This window comes from Lotus japonicus, chromosome 2 (genome assembly GCF_012489685.1).
Source record: "Lotus japonicus ecotype B-129 chromosome 2, LjGifu_v1.2".
Lineage (NCBI taxonomy): Eukaryota > Viridiplantae > Streptophyta > Magnoliopsida > Fabales > Fabaceae > Lotus > Lotus japonicus.
This window is the reverse complement of record NC_080042.1, coordinates 60536273-60564019: the sequence shown is the minus strand read 5'-3', so window position 1 is coordinate 60564019 and position 27747 is coordinate 60536273. Positions and strand designations below refer to the sequence as shown.

Sequence of the window (27747 nt, the reverse complement as noted above, 5' to 3'; positions counted from 1 at the left end):
TTAAGCTATATTTCAACAACAAAGATTCAGTTAACATGTGTCTCATAACATGCATTAATTTCCTGAACCAACAACACTCAACAAGATCTCATAAAAGTATGCCAAGAATCACAACATCACAAACACTCATGATAAAGCCCTAACTCTACCCTTTTTCTAAGAACAAGCCCTTACCTTGATGAATCTTGATGAAAAAGAAGGGATCTTGATGCAAAACAGGTCCCAACAAGCTGTTGTCCAGCCCCTCTTCTTCTTCCCCACTCGATCTCTCCCTCTCGTTCTCGCTATCTCTCTCTCACTCTCTCGGTTTTCCTCTCTTTCTTTCTATCTTCTTTCTTCTCTTTTCTTCTGTTACATGAATGAGAGAAAAATGTTGTGTTTTCTTTGTGATTTGAGAAGAATGAAGATGAAGAAGATAGAATCCTTGCTTTCCTTCCTCTCCTTCACGTCCCCTCTCTTTTCCTTTCTCTTTCTCGGCTGCTCTTTCTTCACTACACCAGAAAAGGGCTTTTACAGCGCCCCTATTACAGCGCTTCTCCTAGCAGGCGCTGTAAAAACAAAAAGACGGAGCGGATTATAGGATTTTATAGCGGTTAAAGAATAAACCGCTGTAAAATCATTACTTATTAACAGCGGTTAATTTTCCAGCCGCTGTAAACACAAAAACACGGAGTGGATAATAGGATTTTATAGCGGTTATGTTCTAAACCGCTGTAAATAATTGGGTTCCACTATTTACAGCGTGTGTCTACTAACCGCTGTAAATAATATATCCTGAAAATTAAAAAAATGTTTCATTTAGGATTCGAACCCGGGTACACATCAATAAATTGCATGACTTCTTACCACTGGGCTCGAGTGAGCTTTTATTGAATATGTTGGTTTTTATATATAAGTATATTATATTGAATTCGTACCCCACTAACAAAACCCAGTAACTGTAAACCCTATTCTTTACCACACTTCACTCTAACCTCTTCTTCTCTGAAACGCGTTTTACCTCTGCCTCCACCGTCCTTGCCGCCGCCGGAGACGTCCTAGCCGGCGTCGGAGCCGTCCTTCCCGTGCCGTCCTTCCCGCTCTTGTTTTGTGTTCCTTTGTGCACGGTTGTTGCCATCTTAACGTCGGTTCCATCTCTCAAAAGCTTGCTGCACCTTGTGCCTCCACCGTCCTTGCCGTCCCCTCCGTCCCTGCTGCGCCGTTGCCGCTCTTGTGTTGGGTCCCTTCGTGCACGGTTCGTTGCCCTGTCCTCAGAGTTCAAAAGCGCACCCTTGTTCCTCGCCTCGATCAAGCAATTTTCTTCTTCCTCATAAGGTATGATTTTCTTCAATTTTGTAAATGCAACCTAGGGTTTGAGTGTGTTTGGAATTAGAAAATTTTCTTCCTGTACAGATAGCTTGATCATGTCAGAAAGTTTCATGTCAGTTTGGAATTAGAAAATATAGTTGTCACAATTTCTGATAACCATTGCATATTTGGTTAAAATGAGTCTGGAATATTGCAAAGGTACTTAATTAGATCCACTCTTCAAAACCAGCACTTCCAATGAGTTTTTCTCCAAGCTTAGACCATTCTTCTTCAATATTAGCTTGGATGGGGAGAGTGACCCATATCCCAATAGAAATCTTAACTCATCAGCTATGGATATGCTGCATCTAGTCAATGTCGTCGATGTTAGTGATAAATTCTGGTTACAGTGCCATTCTAGTGGATGCATTTATGCTTGTGCTTCTCTCAAATATATTCCCGAGAGAATTGCAGGTTGTTCACCTTTATGGTTTCTAGATACCTTTCATGTTCTCATAAAAAAATCATCTCGGAGCTTGTATGCCTACCTCTGTTTGCTCCCTCTTCTAATATTTCTACTCTAGAACCCCTGAAGAACAGAGACACATGCAGAATATAATGTAATTTCTGATGTTGTTCGGGATTGCAGGTGCAGCTATGTTGTCTCCTATGATTAATCTATATGAGTCACACATGACTAAGGATGAGATTAGTCTTTGCCCATTCCTGCTCAGCTTTCAACCCTGGCACTTGGTTCCCCAAATCATCCCTTTCATCTTTCATCACAATTCCTTTGTTAAACAGTTCTATCTTTCTCTTAGCAACCATGTCTTTCTGTGATGTAAAATCTGCAATCTCAGATTTCACTGCATTGATTTTCTCTTCAAGCTCCCTCTTTTTTTCTTCCAAGGAGGCCAACTAATCACACAAACATCTCTCCACCATGTCCATTTCCCTGAATTCTTCAGCATTAGCTTGAAGATCTTGTTTCAGTTTCCTAGCTTTTGATAAATCCAGTGGCGTAGGCACAGGGGTGACTTACCCCTGCTTAGTCACCCCTGAATTTTAGGAAGTTTTCAATGAAAAAAAATTTGAAGCAGTGTGGGACTTGAGAAGGAGAGGAGGATGGTATGTATGGAGCTTGACATGTCTTTTCCCCCTACATACCTTTTGTTCGTCCCCTCTTGTCATGTTTTTTCTTCCTTGTTTTCCTCTCTTTTGCCTTTTAACTCTTGTAAACATTGATTCTTGTTCGGTGAAAAAAAAGAACATAAACATGTCATCATCCTTTTTGTTCCTCCTATGTTCTTGTCTCATCATCCTTTTTGTTCCATTTTGTGAACCTGGAACAGCATGCAGGTCCACAATTACCTTCAATTCATACTTTCTGCAATCACATTAATTATGATGAGTCATGATGATTGAGAGATTAATGTCTATTTTATTTCATGGTATAAAATAATTAGTCTTACTGTGCCCATGTGAATGCATTGTCAAGTATTTCCAAGGATCCTCCTACAAATGGCTTTGGTGGTGTTGGGTCTTGAGCTATCCACCACCCAACTGGAATTCTAACAGCATTTAAGCCATTTGTTGATATGAATCTGAAATCATCTTCAGTGATATATGTATTCCAGTGATCCTGCATGTCTAGCATAGCTCTATCAATCAATTAAAATCTGTTATAAATTTAACTGCTGGTGCTTGTTCTCTTTAAAGCAGATATTGTACCTGCATGATTATTGGAGCTCTGTCTGGGCCATAACCATTTGTAAGTTGGTATTCGCCTTTTAATATGGTGTGATTCAAAATTATCATTTTGAAGACTGAAGGGTCATTATCCTCCCAGCTCGATCCTTCATAATCTGCAGTCACTAGAGTCTCTGATATGGCCTGATATACATTATAAAAACATAACATTACAAAATATGGAAGCAATTACCACTGATAAAACTCATAATATGGTTAGTGAGAGTTTACTACATTTCAACCAGTCCCAAAACATTAGATTCGAGAGGGTTTAAATCTTCAGCAACATCATTTGATCAATAGCATAACTAAAGTAAATTTACCTGTAAAAACAGACCAGTTGATCATCCACCATGTCATTAAGAACATAAACATGTCATCATCCTTTTTGACTGTGTTGGTCTCCATGTGATGCTGTTAGCACACTGAATTTTCAATGTTGTATTGTTTTGGTAACTTTAGGAAATTTAAGGGCTATACACTAACTGTTTGTAAATCAAGTTTAAATTTTAGCCTTCAACATAAGGGCTTTTATTGTCATTGGACTACTGTTTTTTTCATGTTTTGTTCATGATTTTTTTGGCACAAGGGCTTTTATTGTCATTTGAAATCTATGCTCCTAACTTGACTGATCTTATTCAAGTGTAGGAGGCTCTTTAACTTACCAATTTTCTTCTTCTTGTGTTTATCTCAGGCCAGTTATCCAACTCCTTGCTAACAAGCAAAGGGAACATGTACCCCTCATGAACTGTGGGTTGGCGTTTGCTCTTGTAATACCATTTACCTAATTTACTCTACAAGAGAAAAGACAAACCAAAGTACACAAGGTAAGAATTCATTCAAAGGCCTAATCAAACGTGACAACTCATGCTTATCAAACTTTTACTTGATAAGCTTTGACAATTCAAACACTTAAAGGCTAAGACTCTAGATAAATAATTATTTACCATCTTCTAGGAAATTCTAGGAAAGCAAGGGGATATGATATTATTTACCTGCTTTGATATTTAACCTTTCATACATTTAAAGTTAATTGTACTTTAATTGATTTTTATAGTTGTTTTATTGTAAATTTTATTTAGCATTTTGTAAATTTTTGCCCCCTCATTAAGTTTCCTAGTTTTGTTCCTGCTTGGTCATGAGTAAATACAATTTAGGATTTTTTGAAAACTAATTGGTTTTATGTTAATATGCTAAGCTTGGTGTACTTGTAGTCATTGGAAATTAACAGGGGATTGAAAACAATAGTATCCTTAGACTATGTTTACATACGCACAGTACTCTTTTTATGATTGGAGCACTAATCCAAGGTACTGCCTGAGCAATCTATGAGACCATAATTGAATAGCTGAATGTTGATTGTCAAGTCCGTGGTTTTGCTACTCTCCTTTTATTATTTGATGCCTTATCTTTCATGCTTTCGTCTAACTTTTTTTGTTAATTGTTGTTCATAATTAGTTTGGTAGATTGGGATAATATGGATCGAAAATGGATGTTTGCGAACCGTTTGTCGAATGAGTACGAGGGTGGAGTCAACGAGTTTGTCAGTTTTGCGGTTCAACATGCCGAGTCCATTGATAATATCATATGCCCTTGCTTACGTTGTTACCATATAAGACGAGTCAATCAATCTGAGCTGAAAGATCATCTAATAATTAATGGAATTGATCCAAGGTACACATGTTGGACGAATCATGGTGAGACAAGTTCTGAGTCTAATGTGAGATATGCTTCACGTGATGATGACATGGAGACTGATGCAGATGAATGTGATCGTATTGAAGAGCTTGCAAATATGTTTGAGGATGATTTTAGAGATTGCCCTAAAATGTTTGAAACATTGAAAAGTGATGCGGAGAAACCATTGTATAATGGATGTTCTAAATTCACAAGATTGTCAGCTGTCTTGAAGTTGTTTAACTTGAAAGCGAGCAATGGATGGACAGATAAGAGTTTCACTGAATTACTTATTCTTTTGAAAGACATGCTTCCAGAGGACAATGTGCTTCCAAGTAAAACATATGAGGCTAAACAAATGATGTCTTCTATTGGCATGGGCTACGACTTGCATTGTGTACCGATGGGTTTAATCCGCATAGCCTTCAAAGTAACAGTCACAGTACATGGCCGGTGATTTTAGCTATCTACAACCTACCTCCATGGTTATGCATGAAGCGCAAATATATGATGTTGTCGATGCTAATTTCAGGGCCCAAACAACCAAGAAATGACATAGACATTTACTTGGCTCCTCTGATTGAAGATTTAAAGCATTTGTGGGACATAGGTGTGGAGGTGTATGATGGGTATAGGGAAGAAAACTTCACATTGAGAGCTTTGTTGTTTGGTACGATTAATGATTTCCCGGCATACGGTAATCTATCAGGATATAGCGTTAAAGGACAGTGTGCTTGCCCTATATGTGAGGATGATACAACTACCATGCGATTGGAACATGGTCAGAAAAATGTTTTCCTTGGGCATCGTAGATTTTTGCCTGTAGGACATCGTTATAGGACGTGGAGAAAAGCTTTCAATGGGAGTGCTGAACAACGATTAGCTCCTAAGGGGTTGAGTGGTGCTGATTTATTTGCTAAGGTGCGTGGCTTGAGTTGTACATTTGGCAAGAAGTTTCAGAAGCTGCTTCCCAAAAGCGGATGGAAGAAAAGGTCTATTTTCTTTGATTTGCCATATTGGAAGGATCTATATGTGAGACATTTTCTAGATGTCATGCATATTGAGAAGAATGTCTGTGAGAGTGTTATTGGTACATTACTAAATATGCCGGGTAAGACTAAAGATAACATCAAAGCGAGGAAAGACTTGGTTAGTATGGGCATGAGAACAGAATTGGGGCCGGTGAAGAAGGGGAATCGTACGTACCTACCTCCGGCGGCCTATACTCTATCTAGAAAGGAGAAAATTATTCTCTGTGAGTTCCTTGAAGGAGTGAAAGTTCCGGAGGGGTTCTCATCAAACATCAAGAACCTCGTATCAATGAAAGATCTCAAGTTAAAAGGTTTGAAGTCTCATGACCTTCATATTCTCATGGAGTATTTGTTACCGGTGGCTATACGTTCTATTTTTCCAAAAAAGGTGCGGCATGCCTTAATGAGATTGTGTTTCTTCTTCAAAGCCATATGTAGGAAGGTGATTGACCCTCAAAAGTTACCGAGGTTACAACAAGAAATTGTTTTGACTTTGTGTGAGCTTGAGATGTATTTTCCGCCTTCGTTCTTTGACATAATGATTCATCTAATTGTTCATTTGGTGAAAGAGACGTTATCATGCGGACCATGTTATATGAGATGGATGTATCCGATGGAACGTTACATGAAGATATTAAAAGGATATGTGAAAAATCGAAGCCGACCGGAGGGTTGTATTGTTGAACGATACATGGTAGAAGAAGCTGTTGAATTTTGCACTGATTACTTATCTAATGTCAATTCCATAGGGCTTCCGAAGTCTCGTCATTCAGGAAGAACAGAAGGAGAAGGAATCATGGGATCTAAAATATTTGTCGTACCAACCAAAGAATGGGAGCAAGCACACTTGTATGTCTTACACAACACCACCGAGGTTGAGCCATATGTTCTTGAACACAAGAATGAGCTCATGAGTTTGTACTCAAATAGAAGTGACAGTTGGATATCAAAAGAGCATAATCGAACCTTTATACAATGGTTAAAACATCATATTTCTAACAAAGTTGATGAAGATCCATCCTCAGTTTCAGAAAGGTTAAGATGCTTATCTTATGGTCCGGGTATACAAGTATTTTCCTACACTGGTTATCTAATTAACGGGTGCACGTTCTACACAAAAGCCCAAGATGATCGAAGTGTAAGGCAAAATAGTGGTGTGAGTCTTGTTGCTCAGTCTATGCATACCTCAAGTTGTAACGACAAAAACCCCATATATGCAAACATGTCATACTATGGGGTGATTGAGCACATATGGGAGTTGGATTACACTAAGTTTCGGGTGCCGGTGTTCGGTTGTAAATGGGTTGACAACCAAAACGGTGTTAGAACCGACGAAATGGGGTTCATACAAGTGGATCTTAATCGGGTGGGGTACAAAGATGAACCTTTTATTTTAGCATCTCAAGCCCAACAAGTGTTCTTTGTTAGTGATCCAGCTGACAAGAAATTGTCTATTGTCCTTTTTACAAACAAAATAAACAACAACATTGATGATCAATATGAAGAAGAAATTCCTACTGTGGATGATCCTTTTGTGGGGATGTCACAATCACTCAACAATGATTCAATAGGTGATGATGGTTACTTCATGAGAGATGATCATCAAGAGGGAATTTTCATTAAGAAACCACTTCGTTTCAATGTGGGACAAACAACTGTCCAACTGAATAAGAAAAGGAGAAAAACTAGAAAATGTATGGATAATTTTTTGCAAAACATTTCATGCAAGTTTATTGCATTTTTATTTATTATTTGTGTATCATCATATCCTACTATGCATTGGTGTTTTACTTGTGTGTTCTAATTATTTTTACACAGAATGACTTCTTCGCCTAATGAAAGTGTGCCTTCTAATGAGAAGAATTTGAGTAGAGATTTTAAGCGTGGAATGACTTGCGCAAAGAAGGTCATGAGCGCAAAAGAAAAAGGAGAAAAATTGGAGGTAATATATTTTGTTTTTCTATTGGGAAAGTGTTGTACTATATGTTCTCAAAATAATATGTTTTGTTATGTCAATTAGATTGGATGGAATATTTGAGGTCAACCAATAAACCCCAACAAAAATAGCTTTGTTGAATATATTGGATATTTATCTCGTACACATGTTCCAATAACGTTCAATCATTGGCCGACACACCAAAACTATACAAAGACAAGATTTGGGAAGAGATTGAGGTAACTTAACTTACCTTGATACTTAGTTCAGATTCTGGTTTTTATTATTCTGTTTCTATTAAGTACTAACACTCATTTTGTTCTATAGTCTGCTTTTGAAGTTGCGGAAAATCGAAAGAAATTTGTCCTTCAAAAAGCCGGTACTATATGCAGAAATTCCAGGTCATCATTAGGAGACTATATGACAGATCCTTATGGTAATATTGTTGCGCATCCTCCGGCAACGTATTCACGCGTCATAACTGAAAGTGCATGGATGAGATTTGTTAAGCATCGTCAAACCGATGAATTCAAGGTAAAATCAATGTTAAGTGATGCAATTTTTGCAACTTGCCCAACAAATACATTATGTTAACTACTGTGTTTTCAAACAGAAAATTAGTGCATCAAACAGAGAAAGAGCATTGAATCCCGAATTTCCATACAGAAGATCACACATGGGAGCTGCAATTGTTGAACAAAATTTGGTATGTGTATATAATATGCTTCAAGTCTCCATTTTTGTTCCCTATTTAAGTGACTTATTTTGATTAACCATGGTAATAATATAGATAGCAGAATCAGGATCAAATGAGACATATTTGCCTCGTTCTTGTATATGGAAGGCTTGCCGAGTGGACGCAAGATGTGTGATTGATAATGAAAAGGTTCAGCATATTTGGGAACAATGTGTAAGTGTAATAACATTGTATTAAACATTTGTGGGTTTGTTATTTTCTTACATATGTATACTGAATAATATTTACATGTGTTTGTGTCAGGAAACATTAGCACAATCACAATCAGAGGCAGATGATCAAGGTCATGATGACATTCTTGCTAAAGCAATGAAAGTGCCAGAGCACCCTGGTCGTGTTAGGGGTATTGGATCTGGAGTCTCTCAAAGGAAATACTTCAAAGGTAAAAAACAGTCAAAGAAGGAAGACAATAAGTTTAATCAATTACAAAGAAAGTTTGATGCTTTAGAGAAGAAGTTGGAGCTGTTAATGCATGCTCAAGGACAGATGAGTGAGGACCAAGAGCTTGAAAACTTAGCATACACCAGTGGTAGGGATAGTTGCACTCCGCTTGAAGTAAACATGACCAATATACCTGCGGTAATTATTTGTTATGGTTAATATGATTTTTGCTTTGAAATTTCATTTGTATCGTAGTTAAGAACATTAACATATATACTTCTTACTATTGTTGTAGGATCCCACCACTTGTAATTTATGTTTAGACAACCCGTGTTTTCGCATTGTTGCTAAGGGAACGGTTTATAACCTACCAGGTGATACTTTGCATAATAAGCCACTACCTCCCAACCATCTCAGGGTTAGCATTGACGTTGTAGATGAAGATGTGGCAGCATTGCCCGTACCTCTTGAAGATTTTGATTTGCACATTGTTGGCGATGCTCTTGGTACTTTTGTGGCATGGCCAATCTACTTGATTCAAGTCAATTCTAAGGTATATATGTCATTAACTTTTTATCTATATATATATTATTTGTTTGTAATTAAACTATGTTTCATCAATGTAAATTTTTAGGCTCCCAATTCCAATGAGAAAAAGAAATCAGCCAAAAACACCGATGAAGTCTTAGCATCAACACAAAAACAATTCAATTCTGAGGTACATATATGTCATGCTATCTTTATATATATTATTTTAGTCAACTATCAACCATAAATATAAATTTAATTTGTAGTCTCCCAAACACTCGAAGGAGAAAAAGAAACCAATCGGAAGCACTAATGAGCTCATAGCATCAACAAAAAAAACAATTCAACTCGGAGGTATACATATCATGCTATCTTTTACTCGCATATAAATATTTTTTTGTAATTACATATGAACCATAAATATTAATTTTTAGACTCCCAAACATTCCAATGAGATAACGAAATCAACGGGCAACACCAAGGAGTCCATAGCATCAACACAAAAGCAACCAATGAATGAAGAAAATGGACGAGATAATGTGTACTTTAATCGTGTGGATCATATCAAGTGTCTCCAAATTGTTGCTCAAGCATCACTGAAAAAAAAATGAACAGAAGCCTATACTTTATGAGCCAGCAATATTCAATTATGAATGTACTGACCACATTGGGTTACCTGAAATCATGCATGTTGTGAATCATGAGCAATTATCTGCATCTGTGATTTGTCTATACATGAGGTAGTGTATTACTTAAACTATCATTCAAACAGTGTCTTTTTACTATTTTTTATTGAAATAATAATTTTTTTCAGTTATTCATTTGTGTATTCTCATTTAAGGTTTTTATATGACATCGTCTTGCTCGAACATGGTTTGAGAGAGAGATTCAGCTTTTTGTCTCCAGCACAAACCATTAAATTCTCTTCTGAACAAGTTAACTACATACATGAGGCCTTCACGGCACAGGCGCGAAGAGATAAATTGTTTCTCGCACCATTCAATGCTGGGTAAGTCAATTTTTTTATTAACCTATGTAATTGTTGAGGAGTAATTTGTGTATATTGAACTGATCATATGTGTTTGGCTAAAAAGTTTGAATTAATTGGTTATATTGTCATGTGTTGTGGATTTTTTTCATGTATTGCTTTATCTATAGGGAACATTGGGTGTTGATAGTGATTGATGTGTTTAAAGAAAGAATATACTATTTGGATCCTTTACGTCAAGAGCTGACAGAACGCAAACAAATGAAGCTTATGTTTGATACGTAAGTATAAGATTTTGTTTTTTTTTTTGACATACGAAATGATAAGGGAATTTGTTTACTTTTAAATCTTATTTTTTTCTTGGATTTATTAGGGCTCTGAAGGTTCATCGGTCAACTTCTGGTATGAGTGTACCCAAAGCAAAGTAAAATTATATTTCGTGGGATATCATTGAGGTATAATATTAACTCGTTATTACCGTTTAGTACGTTTATATACAGCGGTAATAATGCTAAGTGCTAACAATTTGGAGAAATTTTGTAGTATTTAGGATTGAATGCTACCTGTCCTAATTTGTCATAAGTTTGTATTGCTTTTGTTGTAACAAGACATTGTTTGCAGAACTGTCGCACTAATATGTAAGTACTTGTAATTTTTGTGATATAGTAGCTGCTAAGTATCCTTTGCCTCGTGATATAGCTGGCAACCTAAAACTTGTACCTAAGTTAATGTAAAATGGAGTAGTGTCTGTTTATAAACTTGTCTATTTATTTACATGAAGTTTTCTATATAGAACAAAGATATCTGAGCTTACAACATTCATTTAGTGTTTATTCTTTGGCTTTTGTAGTGCCCTCGTCAGACTAATAATGTTGATTGCGGATATTATGTGATGAAGTTCATGAAAGATATCATCACTCACCAACAACTTGTGATTCCAACGAAAGTAAGAAACTTTGATATGCGTTCGCATTGGATTTTAAAAGCTCTAATTGTAACTTAACTCTATTTTTATGCTGTTTTGTAGTATTTTGAAGATTGTCAGTTCGTTTCCTACAATGAAGAGCAATTGCGTGAAGTTAAAGATGAGTGGGCTGCTTATGTTTTTTACAATTGTTTTTAGTATTTAATCTATTGGATAGTTATCTATGAGATGGTGGTAGATGAAGTTAAGGACGTGGTTGAGATATTATGCACTTTAGAAATTGCTTCGAATTTATGAAGCTTTTGATATTTAGATATATTGGTTTTGATATGCTGAAGTTCAGAAAATGTTTATTTTATGGCTGAGTTGATATCCTGTGTTTAGAAAATGTTGATCTTTTTTGTTTGGAAGACTCAAATGGGGAGAGGGTCCTTATGATTTGGAGACACTCAAGGCACATTTCTATTGCAAAAACTCATTTATGAGAGTTTTTTTTGTTGCTGTCATGAAATTACTGTTCATATGCTTGCTTTAAGAACAAAGGTTCTGTTTACATGAGATGTTACTGTGCTTATATGATATACCTTGTTTTAGCTTATGTTACTGTGTTATACCTTGTTTTAGTTGGGTGATGTGTATTGATTTTGCAGTCAGCTTTCATAGCTTTTGAAATGTGTACCCTTTCGGTTAAATTATGATCAATATATCTTCTTTTCAGAAAAAGAAAAAAAATGAAATGTTGATCTTTTAGCTGAACAGGTGTGGTAATTAATTCGACAAAAAAAACAAATTACAGCGGTTTGGAACCGCTGTAATATATATTATCAAATACAGAAAAAAAAAATTACAGCGGTTCCATTACAACGGTTTTATTAAACAACCGCTGTAAATAATGCATCTTTTACAGCGGTTATAACCGCTGTTAAGGCTTTTACAGCGGCGAGATCTACAGCGGTTTTGTACCGCTGAAAACCGCTGTAAAAGCCATTTTTTGGTATAGTGCTTCTTCTCCCCTTCAACTTGCGTCCCTCACTTCACTCTCTCACGACCTCTCTTCTTTTTCTTTTCTCTCTTGTGCTTCACGTGTAATTGTGGGTTGAAGGAGCTCTCTGTCAGCCGTTTTACTCTTAAGGAAAAGAAGCTGAACCCTTATTCTCCTCCTTAGTCAACTTGCGGCTACACTATACACTACAAAAAAATGTATTTTTAGTGGCATTGATATTGTTAAGTTGTGGCATTTATTAAATGCCCCAAGTGTTATTAGTGGCATTCACCTTTAAGTGCCTCTGTTACAGGTGCCACAACTGTTTTGTGGCATTTTTTGCTTAAATGCCGGTTTTTGTATGCCACAAATGCTTCTGGCATCTTCTAAATGCCACAAATTGAAACTGGCATCTTTTTAAATGCCACAAACTACATATATGCCTCATTTTATCAATAATATTATATTTACTTATATATTCATACTTTTATACTTTGTGGCCGAAATTCTGTTTTTTTTTTTTTGAAAATGAAATCCTGTTATCTTTTATAGAGAAAATGATTAAGTATAAGCTCATGAACAATCAATAAGTATGCCTCAAGATGTCACAAGGTTCAAGCAAATTAACAAATGGGCATGAACATGAAAGGACATATATGGTTCCAGCATCTGAGTTTGAGTACATAAAGATTGAAACACCAAAATACATAAATCTATTAGAAGAAGATATATGTAAACATCCAACACTAGCTAACCAATTACATAAAGATTTAAAGACTCAAATATTGTTAGACATTTCCTCATTGTATCTATATTGCCATCAATTGACCCTGCAATGAAAAGAGTAGGCATATGTCAAATTTCTAATCAGTAGCTGAAATCCAAAAAAAACCATAGAGTAGGTTATGTCCTTTCTCCATTGAGATCGAACTAGAAGCCTAACTGACATGCATGACTCTACTCATCCATCTCATCCATTAATTCAATTCAATCTATCTTATCAGCTACACAAGGGGAAGATGGATAAGGTGATGCTATAAGAAATGAGAGAATAGTTGTGGATGCAAGGACCCAATCAAGTAATCACTTCAATGAGAAATAGAAAGGAAAACATTCAGGATTCAAAACTAAATCTCCAAACTAGTGGCAAACATGACTAACCTCACTAACATTAGTGAAATCCTTTTGCATGATCAGCAGTTTCAACCGGTTCATCGTAAAATTGTTGGTTTAAGTTAGTTCTTGTTCCACCTGCTCCTATATGTCATTTGGGTAAATTGATAGCATGTCATTAACTTAACTTATTTTAAATCAGCAGCACAAAAATAAATTAAAATTAGTATGGCTGCATGTATAACATAATAATCATAACTTAAATAAACTTAAAAACATATGACATACAACCCAAGGGTGGAGGTTAGATACTTAGGACATCAATCAGCATCATCAACAATCTCCATTGTCACGAAATCAAACCCATAGGAAAATCCAACTCAAAGGTAAGGAACCAAAGCATCATAAACACAATACCAAATGTGATTGAAAACTTTCCAATAGAATAGGTAAATACCTTGACCATAGTTTGACTGAACCTAGAAATGAGACAATATCGATTCAAATACCAGCCACTGCAATAAGGGCACCAAACCGCAGTAGAGCCTCCTAGGAAACTCCCTCGGGTAAGCACTACTTCAATGTAGAGGTTAGTGTTCAACTCACAATGTTATCAATATGGAACAAGAAATAAATACAAGTAGGGACTATGTACCTGCAACAAATATCTGCTTCCCATTTCATGAAGCATCATTTATACTCACTTTCTTTGATACTGATGGATTTTACAATGTATATTCTTAGGAAAAAAATACTTCGACATGATAGTTTTAAGAAATTATGTTTCCTCAACTGAGCTAGTTCACTAAGAAATCAGAAATGCATTTCCACATAAGAAAAACCAATGACGAAAATGGTTAAAAAGGGAAAAAGTGAATAGAAAATGGTCAGGTCAGTGTCCGTATCATTTCCAAGTTCATATTTATAGCAATTAGTTAAAAGGGAAAAAATACCAAACTAAATAACATGTCTTGTAGAATAATATACCACACAGACATATAAAGAAGAAAGACTTACAATAGCTTGAGGATAGAGCATAGGTCTGTAAGCAATAATACTACTAATGTAAAAATCAAAATAACATGTTTAACACTACAATTGTCAGATAAGGTATTTAATCTTAACTTAAGAACCATTAATATTCAGGGAGATGAATAATAAGATATAAGTGCGGGAAAAAAGAGTGAAATGCAGGGCATACAACCCCAATGATCTGATACTGTTGTATTTGATTTGTTTGTTTAGTTGTCATTTGAGAGTTTGATGATGAGTTGCTTCACGCAGCTGCCCTGATGGCACAGGAACTTCAAATGGAAAGAAGCACAAAAATTTCAAAACACTGTCGAACATAAAGAGCAAATCATCCATATATCTTCCATGCATTGGATTTGAAGAAAAATTAAAACAATTGAAAATTCAAGTCCCAAAATCAGACTTTACTCAAAAGGTATACCTTCTCCACGGTGATAACACGCCCTTCAAGTACACAGTGAATCAGAATATCAGATACTTAAGACATCGATCAGCATCGTCAACAGTCTCCATTGTCACGAAATCAAACCCACATGATTCTGTAGTCCATGGATCAACTAACATATGCCTATATATCACCTAGGAAAATCCAACTCAAAGGTAAGGAACCAAAGCAAAACAAAGACTGCCACATGAATAACGACACCAGTGGTAGCTAAAAAAACACAAGTGAACAAGTCACATCCAAAAATAAGATTTAATCCCTGTGTCATGCCCAAGATCTTTCAAAACAAGTTAAACCATAGCTTAAAGTCAAAACAAGTTTGATAATGAATATAATAGATGAACATGTTTAAATCGAGTTCACTATCAAGAGAACTAGCCAAACCTTTAAGGCTAATCAAGACTTGAGAACATATAGATAAGTTCAATGGCCAAAAAACCAATTCATCAAACAAAATTTCACCCTGAAACTATTATCCAAGCAAATATGTAAGTTAGCATTAATAAAGAGAAAAACCACCACTTCAGACTTGTTCCTAGAATCGGAAATGTACAGGATTAAAATTTACAAGCAAAGAACAAACAACTAAATACTGCATAAATGCTTGGCATTTCATCAAACAGTTGGTGTACAGTTAGTCGATCTTTGTCATTTCAACACATACTGAGTATCAAATGCAAGGTACCTGATCCAGTGATTGGAGTTAAAAGATGAAAAATAACACAATAAATCAAGGAAGGGAACGTTGAGCAATCGAAGCTACCTGGAGACCACCACAACCTGCTGCGATTAGTCATGGTTTACTCGTGGAAGCAGGGAAGCTCAAAAACCCTTCGAACTTGGAACTATGCATCGCCGTTTTGCAAATTTCCTGAACCCTAACATGCATCCCCTTCGCACATAACGTCTCCGCCAATTTCCTCCGCACCCTCGCCGCAACCCTGTCTTCGAGTTCACAGTTTCCAGCGCCATCATCGTCGCCCTCCTCGCTCAATCCAGCAACTTCTCTACCAAAAACGCCGCCGGTGGAATGGTACCAACATCGCCGTCGATCCTCCGCCACCTGAGACAGTTATCTCCAAAACGGTTCAGGATTTGACGCCGCTTCTCCGATTTCTCGCCGCTTCGCTCGGAGACGGAGAAGCTACGAGAAATCGATGATCAAGGGAGAGAAATCAAAAGTTAGAAGGGAAAATGATATTTGCAGAAATAAATAAAAAAAATTGACTTGAAGTTTTTGTTTGTGTTGTAAAAAGCTTTTAGAAACTTAAGAAATGAATGTTTGATTGCACAGTCTCTCTAGCACACTAGTAATTAGGCGAAATGACCACTTTAGAAAATGTGCTGCCAAATAGCTACTAATTCGCTAGGAATGCAGTAGTGGCATTCTATTTAAATGCCAGAGTAATATCAGTTTGTTGCCAAATAACTGCTAATTAGCTAGGAAGCGGTCCTGAATTAGTGGCATTCCAATTAAATGCCAGAGTATTCCAGTTTGTTGCCAAATAGCTGCTAATTATAACTAGGAAGCGGTATTAAATTAGTGGCATTCTAATTAAATGCCAAAATAATATCAGTTTGTGGCATTTTTTGGTAAATGCAAAAAATGCCACAAATGTAGTGCCACTAAAAACAAGTTTTTTTGTAGTATATATAATTAAATTTATCTTCGACTGCATTTATAACAATATTTATTATTATTTATAATAATTTATATTATTAATTATAGTACCTATTAATAATATATATTATCATACATGTACATTACATTATAATATAATATAATATAGTACAGTATATTAAATTATTTTACTATATTATATTATCACAGTAATATATATAATATATAAAATCTAATATAATACCGTAGTAATAATTTTTTCAAGTTTTAAATTCTTTATAATACAAGACTTTGAAGTCAAAACTGGGTTTTAGAAGAAAACAAATTGTGAATAAATTTTGAGTGTCAGAATTAATTCTTATAAATAAAATTTATACATAAATTCCATAAAAGTAATTTTATTAGTAAAGAAATTAAACTTGAAATTTTTTTGTACTTACTTTTCCTTAGCTTTTCATGCGTGTGTCTTTATTAGTTTTCTTTGTGAGGATAGACCACTTTTTAAAATAATAAGAAAAACCCAAACTTTAATATTGCAATTTGTTCTCACTCTTCGCACATTCTTTTGATACACTGCAAAGCAAATACATTCCAAATAGTTTTATTATTCCAACAACATTCCAATTCGAAATCTAGTCTTTGTTATAATTCATTTGTTTTACCGACATAACGAGAAAATAACACACCAGAAGCACTTTTAGTCGTCAATTTTTCATTTTTATAGTGTTTAACAGTAAACCAAACACACCTTTTTGATATTAGTTTTTATCAGTAAATCAAACACGACACGGTTTTGACATTAGGAAGTTTTCAATACATGCATCATGTGACATATGCATAAAGTTAGGTTCATTCATTTTAATTCATGTAGTTTTAAGAGATAACATATATAGAGCGTCTAATTCACAAGAAGCTAGAGAGACCATTTTTTTAAACACCCCAAATCAGAAAAATGAAGGACATCACCGCCGAGGAATACGTTGTCGCCGATGGAAGCAAGGCCTGGAACTCAGGTGGCTCAGGCAGCCACCCTTATATCAGGAGGGTCATGCAAATCATCATTTTCCTTGTTGGGTATGCTATGTTATGGATGATTCTATACAACGACTCTAATTCTCCCCTTGGATTGCCTGCCATCTCACACCACTCAGTTATTGACTCATCAAAGGTGAGTCTCCTTCCCTCTCTCTCTTTATATGTTTTTTTCCGTGTGTCATTCTTTGTTTTGCAATAAGAATTAGTGAAGAACAAATAATAATAAGAGAGGTTTTGAAATTTTGGGTTTTAGGTTTCGATGTTTATATTTCTTGCAACCAATAAAAAATTGGATTTTTGAATATTAGGTCTTGATGTTCTTTCTAGTTCACTCTTGCATTCTGATTGGTTTTGACCAATTTCTTTTTGTTTCTTTTGGCCAATTTGGATTCTTTATGTCAAACTGCAACAACAAAATTAAACCTTGATTTTTCAATGTTTTTGTTATATTTTTGTTGTTGTTGTGAATATTGTTAATTCACATTGACTATTAGAGAAGTTAGAGTTTAATGAGTCGGGTAAGTGATATATAACACATGAAATGTGTCACATGCACCTACGCTGAATGTATAAAGTGGGTGTGTTCACTTGTGACCTTCTTGATTAGTGTGAGGAATAGCTAGAGCCATTAGGTTTGCATCCATTCGACTAAAGCTCGACGACAATTGAATACAAAATATGAGCATATGAAAATGAGAAAAATAATCTAAAAATTAAATCCAATGAACTAGATATAATGCTTGCGTATTAAGCGATTTTATTATAATATTTTATAACCATAATTTTTTTAAGTTATGTGAAGGAAATCAATTCCGTGACCATTATTGATAATGAAATACCCTATATATACAACTTACCTAGTTGACTAACAATAAATATTAAACCCTAATTACAGGCGTAATTACAAAGAGAATAAATAATATCCTATTCTATCACACCCCCGCAGTCGAAGCGGGAGGTTCACCGACGCTGAGACTGGAACGAAAATCATCAAAAAGAAGCCGAGGTAGGCCCTTGGTAAAAATGTCCGCAATCTGATGACGGGAAGGAACATGAAGGACGCGAGCCTGGCCACGCGCGACCTTTTCCCGAACAAAGTGGATATCCATCTCAATATGTTTGGTACGCTGATGGTGCACTGGATTCCCAGAGAGGTAGATGGCACTAACATTGTCACAGTGGACCAATGTTGCCTGAGAGAGAGGAAAATGAAGCTCCAGAAGTAAATTGCGGATCCAGCCGGACTCGGAGACAACATTAGCAACACCGCGATATTCAGCTTCAGCACTAGAGCGAGAGAGAGTGGGTTGCCGCTTGGAGGACCAAGATATGAGGTTGTCACCGAGGAAAACACAGTAACCAGAAGTGGAGCGTCTGGTGTCAGGACAGCCCCCCCAGTCAGCATCAGTGTAAGAAACAAGCTTTTCAACCGGGGAGGGATACAAATGTAGCCCATAAGTCAATGTGCCACGAACATAGCGGAGAACCCGCTTGAGGGCAAGCATGTGCTCGGTGTGGGGTGCATGCATATGTAAGCAAACCTGCTGAACAGCATAGGAAATGTCAGGACGAGTAAATGTGAGGTACTGTAGGGCACCCGCAAGGCTCCGATATAGGGAGGCATCCTCACAAGGAGTCCCAGAGGAAGAACTGAGCTTCTGCTTGGTGTCAACCGGTGTAGCAGACGGGTTGCATGAGGCCATGCCGGCGCGAGCAATAATCTCAGTAGCATAAGTGCTCTGACTGAGGAAAAGGCCACCTGCATGTCTAGTGACAGCGATGCCAAGAAAGTAACTCAGAGGACCGAGATCCTTCATAGCAAACTCGGATGCAAGAAGTGCCATAAAGGATTTGCGGAGATCATGCGATGATGCAACCAGGATGATGTCATCAACATAGAGAAGTATGTAGGCAATATCAGAACCCTGCCGGAAGATGAAAAGAGAATGATATGAAGTGCTGTGCCGGAATCCAATAGAGGAAACATAATCAGCAAATCGCTGATACCAAGCACGAGGCGCCTGTTTCAGACCATAAAGGGACTTCTTCAGACGGCAGACATAGTCCGGGTGGTGAGGGTCGCGGAAACCCAAAGGCTGATGCATGTAGACAGTCTCATGGAGATCACCATGCAGGAAAGCATGCTGGACATCCAACTGATGTATGGGCCAGGATCTGGAGAGAGCAATGCTGAGAACTGTCCGGATGGTAGCCGGTTTCACCACGGGGCTGAATGTCTCATCACAATCCACACCTGCAATCTGAGACCTGCCATCACCTACAAGACGAGCCTTATACCGCTCAAACAAACCATTAGACTGCTTTTTATGGCGAAAAATCCACATGCAACGAATAACATTAACATCACAAGGACGGGGAACCAACTCCCACGTATTATTTCTAATAAGAGCATTAAATTCAGACTGCATAGCGGACTTCCAATTTGGATCGGATAAGGCTTGTTTTGGGTTACGAGGCAAGGGTGAGATGGACGGGTCATCAATAGAGACCGAAAGACTAAAAGGCTTTTTAGGTTTGGAAATGCCGTGCATGCTACGGGTAGTCATGGTCCGTACGGGTGGTGCAGGAGGGACCGGAGGCAAGGGCAAAGGTGAGGGAGAAGCGGTAGGGGAGACGGGAGCCGATAAGGGAGGCGAAGAGTCAGTGGGACTCGACGGCTGGACCGGAGGGTCAGGTGGGCGGGAGGATACGGTTTGCCAATGGTGGATCAAGGAAGGAGGGAGGTCCTCGGTGAAGCACTCATAAGAAGGGGCAGGAGTCAAGGATAGGTCAGCAAAGGGAAATCGGGTTTCGTCAAAAATGACATGCCGCGATATTAAAATTTTTCTGTGTGACAAATCATAACATTTATAACCTCTGTGATTCATCGGATACCCTAGAAAAACACACGGAGTCGATCGTGGTTGCAATTTGTTTATTGTAGCGGAAGGAAATAGAGGAAAACATAGACAACCAAAGACACGTAAGTGGGAGTAGGAAGGGTCGCGATGATACAACAGCTGAGTTGGAGAATCATTCTGAAGAGTCTTGCGTGGCAAAATGTTCAGAAGATATGTTGCCATTTGAAGGGCATGATGCCAAAATGAAGGAGGAACTGACGAATGAGCGAGGAGGGTGCGGATCATGTTGTTAATGGTGCGAATTTTCCGTTCTGCTTTGCCGTTTTGAGAAGAAGTGTGAGGGCAAGAGAAGCGAAAAATAAGGCCATTAGCATCACAATACCGATGAAAGGATTCATTGTCATATTCACGTCCATTATCACATTGAAGACATTTAATATTTGCTGAAAATTGTGTTTGAATAAGTGTAGCAAGAGTAGTAAACATTTCATAAACCTGAGATTTCTTGCTAATCGGAAACGTCCATAAAAAATCAGTGTGATCATCCAAAAACAAAACGTAATAACGATGACCAGCAGTACTTAAAACAAGAGACGTCCATAAATCACTATGCAAAATATCAAATGGTCTCAAAGTAATAGTTTCAGATGAACGAAAAGGCAACCGGACATGTTTGCCTAAAACACAAGAGTCACAAACAGAACTAGAACGCGAAGGTTCACAAAAAATAAGTTTATTATTCCTAAGATGGTTTAAAGCTGAGGAAGCTGGATGACCAAGTCGATTGTGCCAGACACTAGAAGCAAGACCAGCAAAGGGAGAGGAACGAGTGACTGGGTAGAGGTCGCCGAGGCTGTTACATCTCAGGAGAGGCATCCCCGTCTTGAAGTCAGACACCGAGAATCCAAATGGATCAAAAGAAACAGAAACATTATTGTCAGTAGTGAGTTGTCGCACAGAAATTAAGTTTTTAATAATTCGCGGAGTGTGCAAGACATGATTGAGTGCTAAAGGTTTGTGAGGGGTAGGAATAGAAGTGTATCCTGAACCCTGAATTGGAATGCCCTGACCACTACCAACTATCAGTTTCTGATTTAAATGACTTAAATTAGAATAAGACGTGAGAGTACCTTGAGATGCCGCAGTATGGGACGAGGCGCCGGTGTCCATGTACCACGTGGTGTCTGTAGGAGTCAAGGACATGGTGTGCATGGCAGCAGCGATATCAGTGGGTGCTGGAGAAGCAGTAGCGGTGTAGGCCTGAGGACGCGGACCTAAAACGCCGGGTTGCGGCGGAGCACCCATGGGACGCGACCACTGAGATGTGGGGTAAGGACAAGGAGGCATGCCCCAAGGGGAAGGAGCCCAACCAGGGGGAGGAGCCCAACCCCAGGGATTCCAGGATGCCTGCGGTGGTGGGCGCCAGGGTGGAGGAGATGCAGCAGAGGAACCAGAGGAGCCAGATGATCCAGGATAACGGGAGCCACCTTTCTTCTTAGGTTTACTAGAACCACCCTGATAATTGCGAGTGTGCCCTGACCCATAACGATGGTTGGAGTGGCCCTGATCGCTGCGGTAGGTGGGGCGCTGCGGAGAGGAGTCAACGGAGGCCTGTGGACGGGAAGCAGAGGTGTGCAAAGCAGTCTGAGAGGCCGGACCGGACATCCTGGCGAGACCAGATTCCTCTAGAATCAACATGGAGCGGACCTTGAGGAAAGAAGGCAAAGGCTCGCTCTGACGGATCAGGGTGGCAACACCACGAAAAGGCTCAGTGAGACCAGAGACCAACTGAAGAACAAGACGATGGTCACTGACTGGGGCACCAACATTGCGCAACTGATCAGAGATATGTTTCAGACGCTGACAATAGGCCGAAACATTAGGAAAATCTTCCATGCGTGTGGAGATGAAATCCTGGTCGAGAGCGACAGCACGAGAGTTCTGATTGTCCTCAAACATAGAAGCGATGCGGTTCCAAGTAGCCATAGCAGTAGAACCTTTTTCCATAATAGTGGAGAGAAGATCAAAGGAGATGGTGGAATAAATCCACTGCTTGACAGTAGAGTCAAGAGTAGCCCACCGAGCATAGGAAGCATCGGTGCGCGCAGGAGGCTCCAAACCAGCTTGTGGAATGATGTGGTAGAGCACCTGAGTGGCGTGAGCATGAGTTTCAAACAATTAAGCCCACAGAGCATAGTGGTCCTTGTCGAGCTCGAGTTTGAAAGGAATGTTGGTTTTGATGTTAGTAACAGCAAGGGCCGGATGAAACTCGGGCTTGACAGTGGGGGACGAAGGGGCCGTAGGTGTGGCAGTGGGCGTAGGAACCGTAGTGGTGTCGCCGGTTGGAGAGCCAGTTGTCGAGTCGGAGGTAGCCATAGAAACGGGTTGGCTGAACCGGTCCGGTCCGGGCGAGTTGGATCCTGGCGAACCGGAAAGAAATAAAATAATAAGAAAAAAAGGAACTTGGATCCTGGATCGGATCCGGCTGGGCACGCGGGTCTGCTGCCAACAACAAGGGCTGGAAGCGACGGGAGGGCGTGCGGTTGAAGGCGCGAGGGACAGCGGTGGCCGGCGGGAGGGACGGCGGTGGTGGCGGGACGTCCGACGAGCCTGGAGGCGCAGAGAGTCACGCAGGCACAAGGTGAGAAGACCTGTGCAGCGTGGTGAGAGTTCTTCGATGGGAGAGGAAGAACCGGCGACAGCGAGGAAGGCCTGTGGCGGCGGCGGCGCGAGAAGGAGAGGAGTGCTGCGGCGACGGCGGTGTGGCGGGTGCTAGGGGAGAGACAGCGGCAGTGGGTGGGTTTGGAGGGAGAATTTAGGAAATAAAATAAAAGGATTAGGTCAGATTGGAAGAGGGGATCTGAACCTGCTCAATGATACCATGAAGGAAATCAATTCCGTGACCATTATTGATAATGAAATACCCTATATATACAACTTACCTAGTTGACTAACAATAAATATTAAACCCTAATTACAGGCGTAATTACAAAGAGAATAAATAATATCCTATTCTATCATTATGTAATTATTATTTATATTTCTATATTTAAAGATTTCTTTGGGTAGTTTACTTGTTGGTTTCTTTTCCTTTGCCAATCTCTATGTAGATTGTACTCTTAACAATTTTTGCATCAATTAATTTCTTTTAGTTGAAAAAAATACTTAAAGATATGCTTAAAAATTATTTTTAATTATAAAATATAATAAAATCCCTTAATGTTTTTTTTATAGGCAAATGTTAGTGATTAGTTGTTTGTAAGTTAGAAAATCCCTTCAAAGTTCCCTTCCAGGATTCGAACCCTGGACCTTCCGCTCCCCACCTTTATGTCCCCTAGCTCTTACCACTTGACAGTCTTTGGTTATACGATCATTTCATATATGATATGAAACATGATCATGCTAAAATAGAAGTTTATCATCATTAAGTTGAAACATTATTTGTTGATGAAATTGTATAGTAATTTCTGGATTTTTAGAAAGATAATAGGCGGCATTTCTAAAAATCCTATATAGCAATTACAAATTTTTTAATGTAGGAAAATAATTTTTTTCTTTAAAATTAGTTTTTAGAAAAAATTTCTAAAAACAATTTTTAAATACAGTTTTAAAAAACTGCAGACCTTAGTTTTTCCATACAATAGTATCCCGGTATCCCCCTATATGTTTCATGAATTTTCTCTTTGAAATATGAATTTCGTTTTTCCAAGAGCTTAATGTTTACTCATCTTTACATGACCAGAACAATCATTCAAAGCTAGAGAATGTTCTAAGTGAGGCATCAATGGAGAATAAGACAGTGATAATCACAGTGATCAATGATGCATGGGCAAAACCAGGTTCCATATTTGATCTCTTTCTTGAGAGTTTTCACATTGGAGGGAACCAAACAGAGAAGCTTTTAAATCACTTGGTGGTAGTGACATGGGACCAAAAGGCATATGTTCGTTGCTTATCTTTGCACAAACATTGTTATCAGATTGAAACTAACGGTGGAAATTTCACCAGTGAAGCAATTTACATGACCCCAACCTATCTACACATGGTGTGGAGAAAAATTGAATTTCTTGGATCCGTCCTTCAAATGGGATACAGCTTCGTGTTCACGGTATGTCAGTCTTTGATTATTTGTTTTCTAGCTACAAGTTACCTCTTAAATTTTTACCATGCACATTTAATTTGAAGACAGTGTGGCCTTGGTGTGTGTCGTTGCTGCACTGAACTTTACCACATATATATTCTGGTTTCTTGTTGGTTCACAATCTGCTATCCACAATTCTGGCCTCCACTGTTTGTTTTGCGTGGCGTGGGTAATGGAGAGTTTTAGGCTTTGTAAATTTGCAATGGTCTAACTCAATTATTGAGTGACCTTGCTGTGCTCTGTTATTTACTCTGTTCTGTCCAGTTCTTTTTCTGTTTTCTTGTGCTCTTTCATTGTATTAGGGATTGAAGTATCCCTTCTAGTTCCTTCAATGAATTTGTACTCTTTGCTGATAAGAAAAACACACAATCAGAAAGACAAATAAGATATGGATTCGAAGTTAATAAACAAATTTAATAAGATATTTATGAGGCATGTGGACTTCAAACACAGCGAGATGGGAGGCGCGTGGGTTGGAATCCGGCGGCAGTGGCTGACCGTAGTCTCTATTAAGATATTTAATGATATCCAACAGTTGGGAACTCTCAACCACATATATGATCAATGTTAGAACAACTAGAGAAAGACATGTTCGTAATAATAGAAAACGCAAGAGGTTTGTTCTCACAATTCGGCAAAGTGTGCTTATGTTTGCGACCACATTGTAGTTCCATCTTATTGATTAGGTCAAGTACTGGAGTTACAGTGTTACAAGCATTATATATAACTAATAACATTCCAAATTACAATAGTACCCTTAGACATTACCCATGAGTCATACTCAACGAGATATCTCTTATATATGAGATGACAATCCTCTTCCAAGTTAGATTTTGAGGTAGAGTTATGTCTTTCAAATTCTAATAATTAATTAATGTTTTGTTTTCTCCTTTTGCAGGATTGTGATATAATGTGGCTTAGAGATCCCTTTAGACATTTTTACAAAGATGGCGATTTCCAAATTTCTTGTGATGAGTTCAATGGCAACTCCTCTGACATCCGGAACTCACCAAATTCAGGTTTTAGCTATGTCAAATCTAATGAACGAACTGTTTGGTTCTACAAGTTCTGGTTCAACTCTAGCGAAGCAAATTTGAAAACTCAAGATGTTCTCAATAAGATCAAACTGGATCCTCTTGTTTCAAAGAAGAAGTTGAAGTTTAGGTTCCTCAGTACACACTATTTTGGAGGGTTTTGTGAGCCTAGCAGGGATTTTAAGAAGGTCACAACAATGCATGCCAATTGTTGTGTAGGTTTACAAACCAAAATCAATGATCTTAGGCTTTTGCTGGATGATTGGAGAAAGTATATGACATTATCTGAAGATGAGAAAAATATATCCCACCCTTCCTGGAGCGTACCACAAAATTGCAGGTAATGCTAAAGACTTTTGTTAAATGTATACGTTGATTATACATATGAAATAAGTACAATATTTTAGAATATATTAATTATTTCTTTCTTTTTCATTGATCTCTACGTTGACCATGATTTGAAATTTCAAGTGTAAGTGCTAATTGTTGTACAAAGAAAATAAGTTACAAATCTTGCCTTTGATTTTTACTTTTCAATATGAAATTTCAAAGAAATTCCAAATAGCATAGAATCATGATATAATTCAACTAATGAAGAGGGGTATACAACAAAGTTAAAATGTTTAAATTTACATTCACTTGAGATAAGGATTATTAAAAAACTCTCATTTATTAACATTTGTCCATCACAAACTTCATTATTTAATTGAGGCTTCGATTTATGTTGCTATCATTAATGACATTTTTTTTGTCTATTTATATTTTATACGATAATGACATCATGCAGGACATCCTTTCAACGTTACGGAATTAGGAGTAAACTGACTAAATTGGTCACCGCTAAAGGGTATTTTACCAGGTCGGCTGTTGGAAAAAAGCCTACACCCACACAATTTAAAGAGAAAAAGGAACGTAAGGTGAAAACTACAAACATAGATACTGTGAGCAGAGCCAAGGACACTTTGCAGGTTGCCCAATAGTTGTTTCTTGATGCACCCTATGATTTTTTGTTTTCTGCGATGTATTTGAGTGTTTTGCACCCCTTTCACAAACTCCAATGTGCATTGTTTTAATGTATTTAATTGATCATTTATGGCTGAATCATGAGTCTTTTGTGGTGGCCGCCCTCGACTTGCGCCAATGCTGGCGGCGGAGCCCCAACTTGGTTGGAGAATCTGGAGTACTACTTTTTCAAACATATACTATAATGACCATGCGGGATGATTTCACTACTAGAAATATGGGATTTAGTGACAGATTTTAACGACAGAAGAAATTTCTTAATTTATCATAGATCTTGTTTATTTAGGCTGCCCTCGTCCAAAGTTAGTCCCGACAAGGCGCTTTGTTGTTTGAACACCTAAGTAAGTGTTTGAACACGTAGAGTTTTTCCTAAGTATCAAGTACTTAGAGTCATTCTTAGAACTGCTCATCACTTAGATTCTTTTCTAAGTTTTAAATCCTTTGATCTTTTCTTGATTGTCACCAAAATCATCCACGGTCAAACCCCTAGGTTGGTGGGGGTAATGTTATAGTCAGGAATGATTGCACTGAGTAGCTAGTTTCTAGGGAGGGCTTCCTTGTAGTCATGATTAAGTTGAGTACATCTGAACCTTTCTCGAGGTGTAATCCTTAGAGGGTCACTCCGGCCAAGCGTTGGTTGATGGTGGAGGACCTCCTAACAATTAAGGAATTACCCAGTCGAGTTGACATCTTAGAGCGATTCCCTTTTGTTCCGGAATGAACACTCATAACAAATATATGCCCAAACCTAGCAGAAGCAGAGTGAGGTAATAACCTAGTCGTTTTTAGATAAATGTCAAAAATTCATTCTCATGGTACCAAAGTTCTCTTTTATAGGGTGATTATATAAGAACCCTAACACCTAAGCTAATTGTTCCTTGTTATCCTCGACCCAACTGCCTTATATATTCTTGACCACCTTATGGCGGTCTCACTAAATGCCCAAGGCCTATGCCAAACACGACAACTCTTTGTTGTGGACGAGACCTCTTTAGGGGCTAGGGGGCCCGCCCGGTCCACCTTTTTTAACTTTGAGCTGAAGGGGTCTGATGTGCACAAACTTCTTAAGCATTTGTGTTGTAGATTAAAATGTTAGTTGCATAGAAAGTTGTTCACAAAGTAGGCTGCACGGGAATTTTCTTTGAAAGGAACTCTAACATTCAAGCTCCTTTGTAACGTAATTAGTCACGCGTGAGCTGAA

At 38.0% G+C, this 27747-nt stretch overlaps 3 protein-coding genes across 4 annotated transcripts; all 3 read left to right on the top strand.

The window, feature by feature from the left end:
• Positions 1–962: 962 nt before the first annotated feature.
• Positions 963–11589, top strand: LOC130738643 (uncharacterized). 2 transcript variants are annotated; one of them, XM_057590737.1, is made up of 18 exons: positions 963–1314; positions 3010–3058; positions 3731–3863; positions 7563–7686; positions 7765–7919; positions 8008–8214; positions 8294–8386; positions 8471–8590; positions 8681–9016; positions 9114–9371; positions 9453–9536; positions 9613–9700; positions 9781–10086; positions 10188–10355; positions 10505–10615; positions 10708–10789; positions 11185–11280; positions 11362–11589. In XM_057590737.1, the coding sequence occupies exons 6-13, from the start codon at positions 8101–8103 to the stop codon at positions 9798–9800; spliced, it is 1113 nt and encodes a 370-aa protein (XP_057446720.1). In that variant the 5' UTR covers positions 963–1314; positions 3010–3058; positions 3731–3863; positions 7563–7686; positions 7765–7919; positions 8008–8100; the 3' UTR covers positions 9801–10086; positions 10188–10355; positions 10505–10615; positions 10708–10789; positions 11185–11280; positions 11362–11589. The 2 variants fall into 2 exon arrangements, with proteins under 2 accessions (XP_057446720.1, XP_057446719.1); XM_057590736.1 differs by lacking the exons at positions 963–1314; positions 3010–3058; positions 3731–3863; ... (11 more) ...; positions 11185–11280; positions 11362–11589 and adding an exon at positions 5206–7438 and having other exon boundaries at positions 7765–7913.
• LOC130736774 (uncharacterized) lies at positions 10031–11457 on the top strand. Its single transcript, XM_057588564.1, has 6 exons — positions 10031–10086; positions 10188–10355; positions 10505–10615; positions 10708–10717; positions 11185–11280; positions 11362–11457. The coding sequence occupies exons 1-6, from the start codon at positions 10031–10033 to the stop codon at positions 11455–11457; spliced, it is 537 nt and encodes a 178-aa protein (XP_057444547.1).
• Positions 11590–17320: 5731 nt separating the features above from the next.
• LOC130738642 (uncharacterized protein At4g15970-like) lies at positions 17321–26624 on the top strand. Its single transcript, XM_057590735.1, has 4 exons — positions 17321–17620; positions 24091–24456; positions 25388–25863; positions 26311–26624. Exons 1-4 carry the CDS (start codon positions 17405–17407, stop codon positions 26501–26503), a joined length of 1251 nt encoding a protein of 416 aa, XP_057446718.1. The 5' UTR covers positions 17321–17404; the 3' UTR covers positions 26504–26624.
• The last annotated feature ends 1123 nt before the right edge of the window (positions 26625–27747 follow it).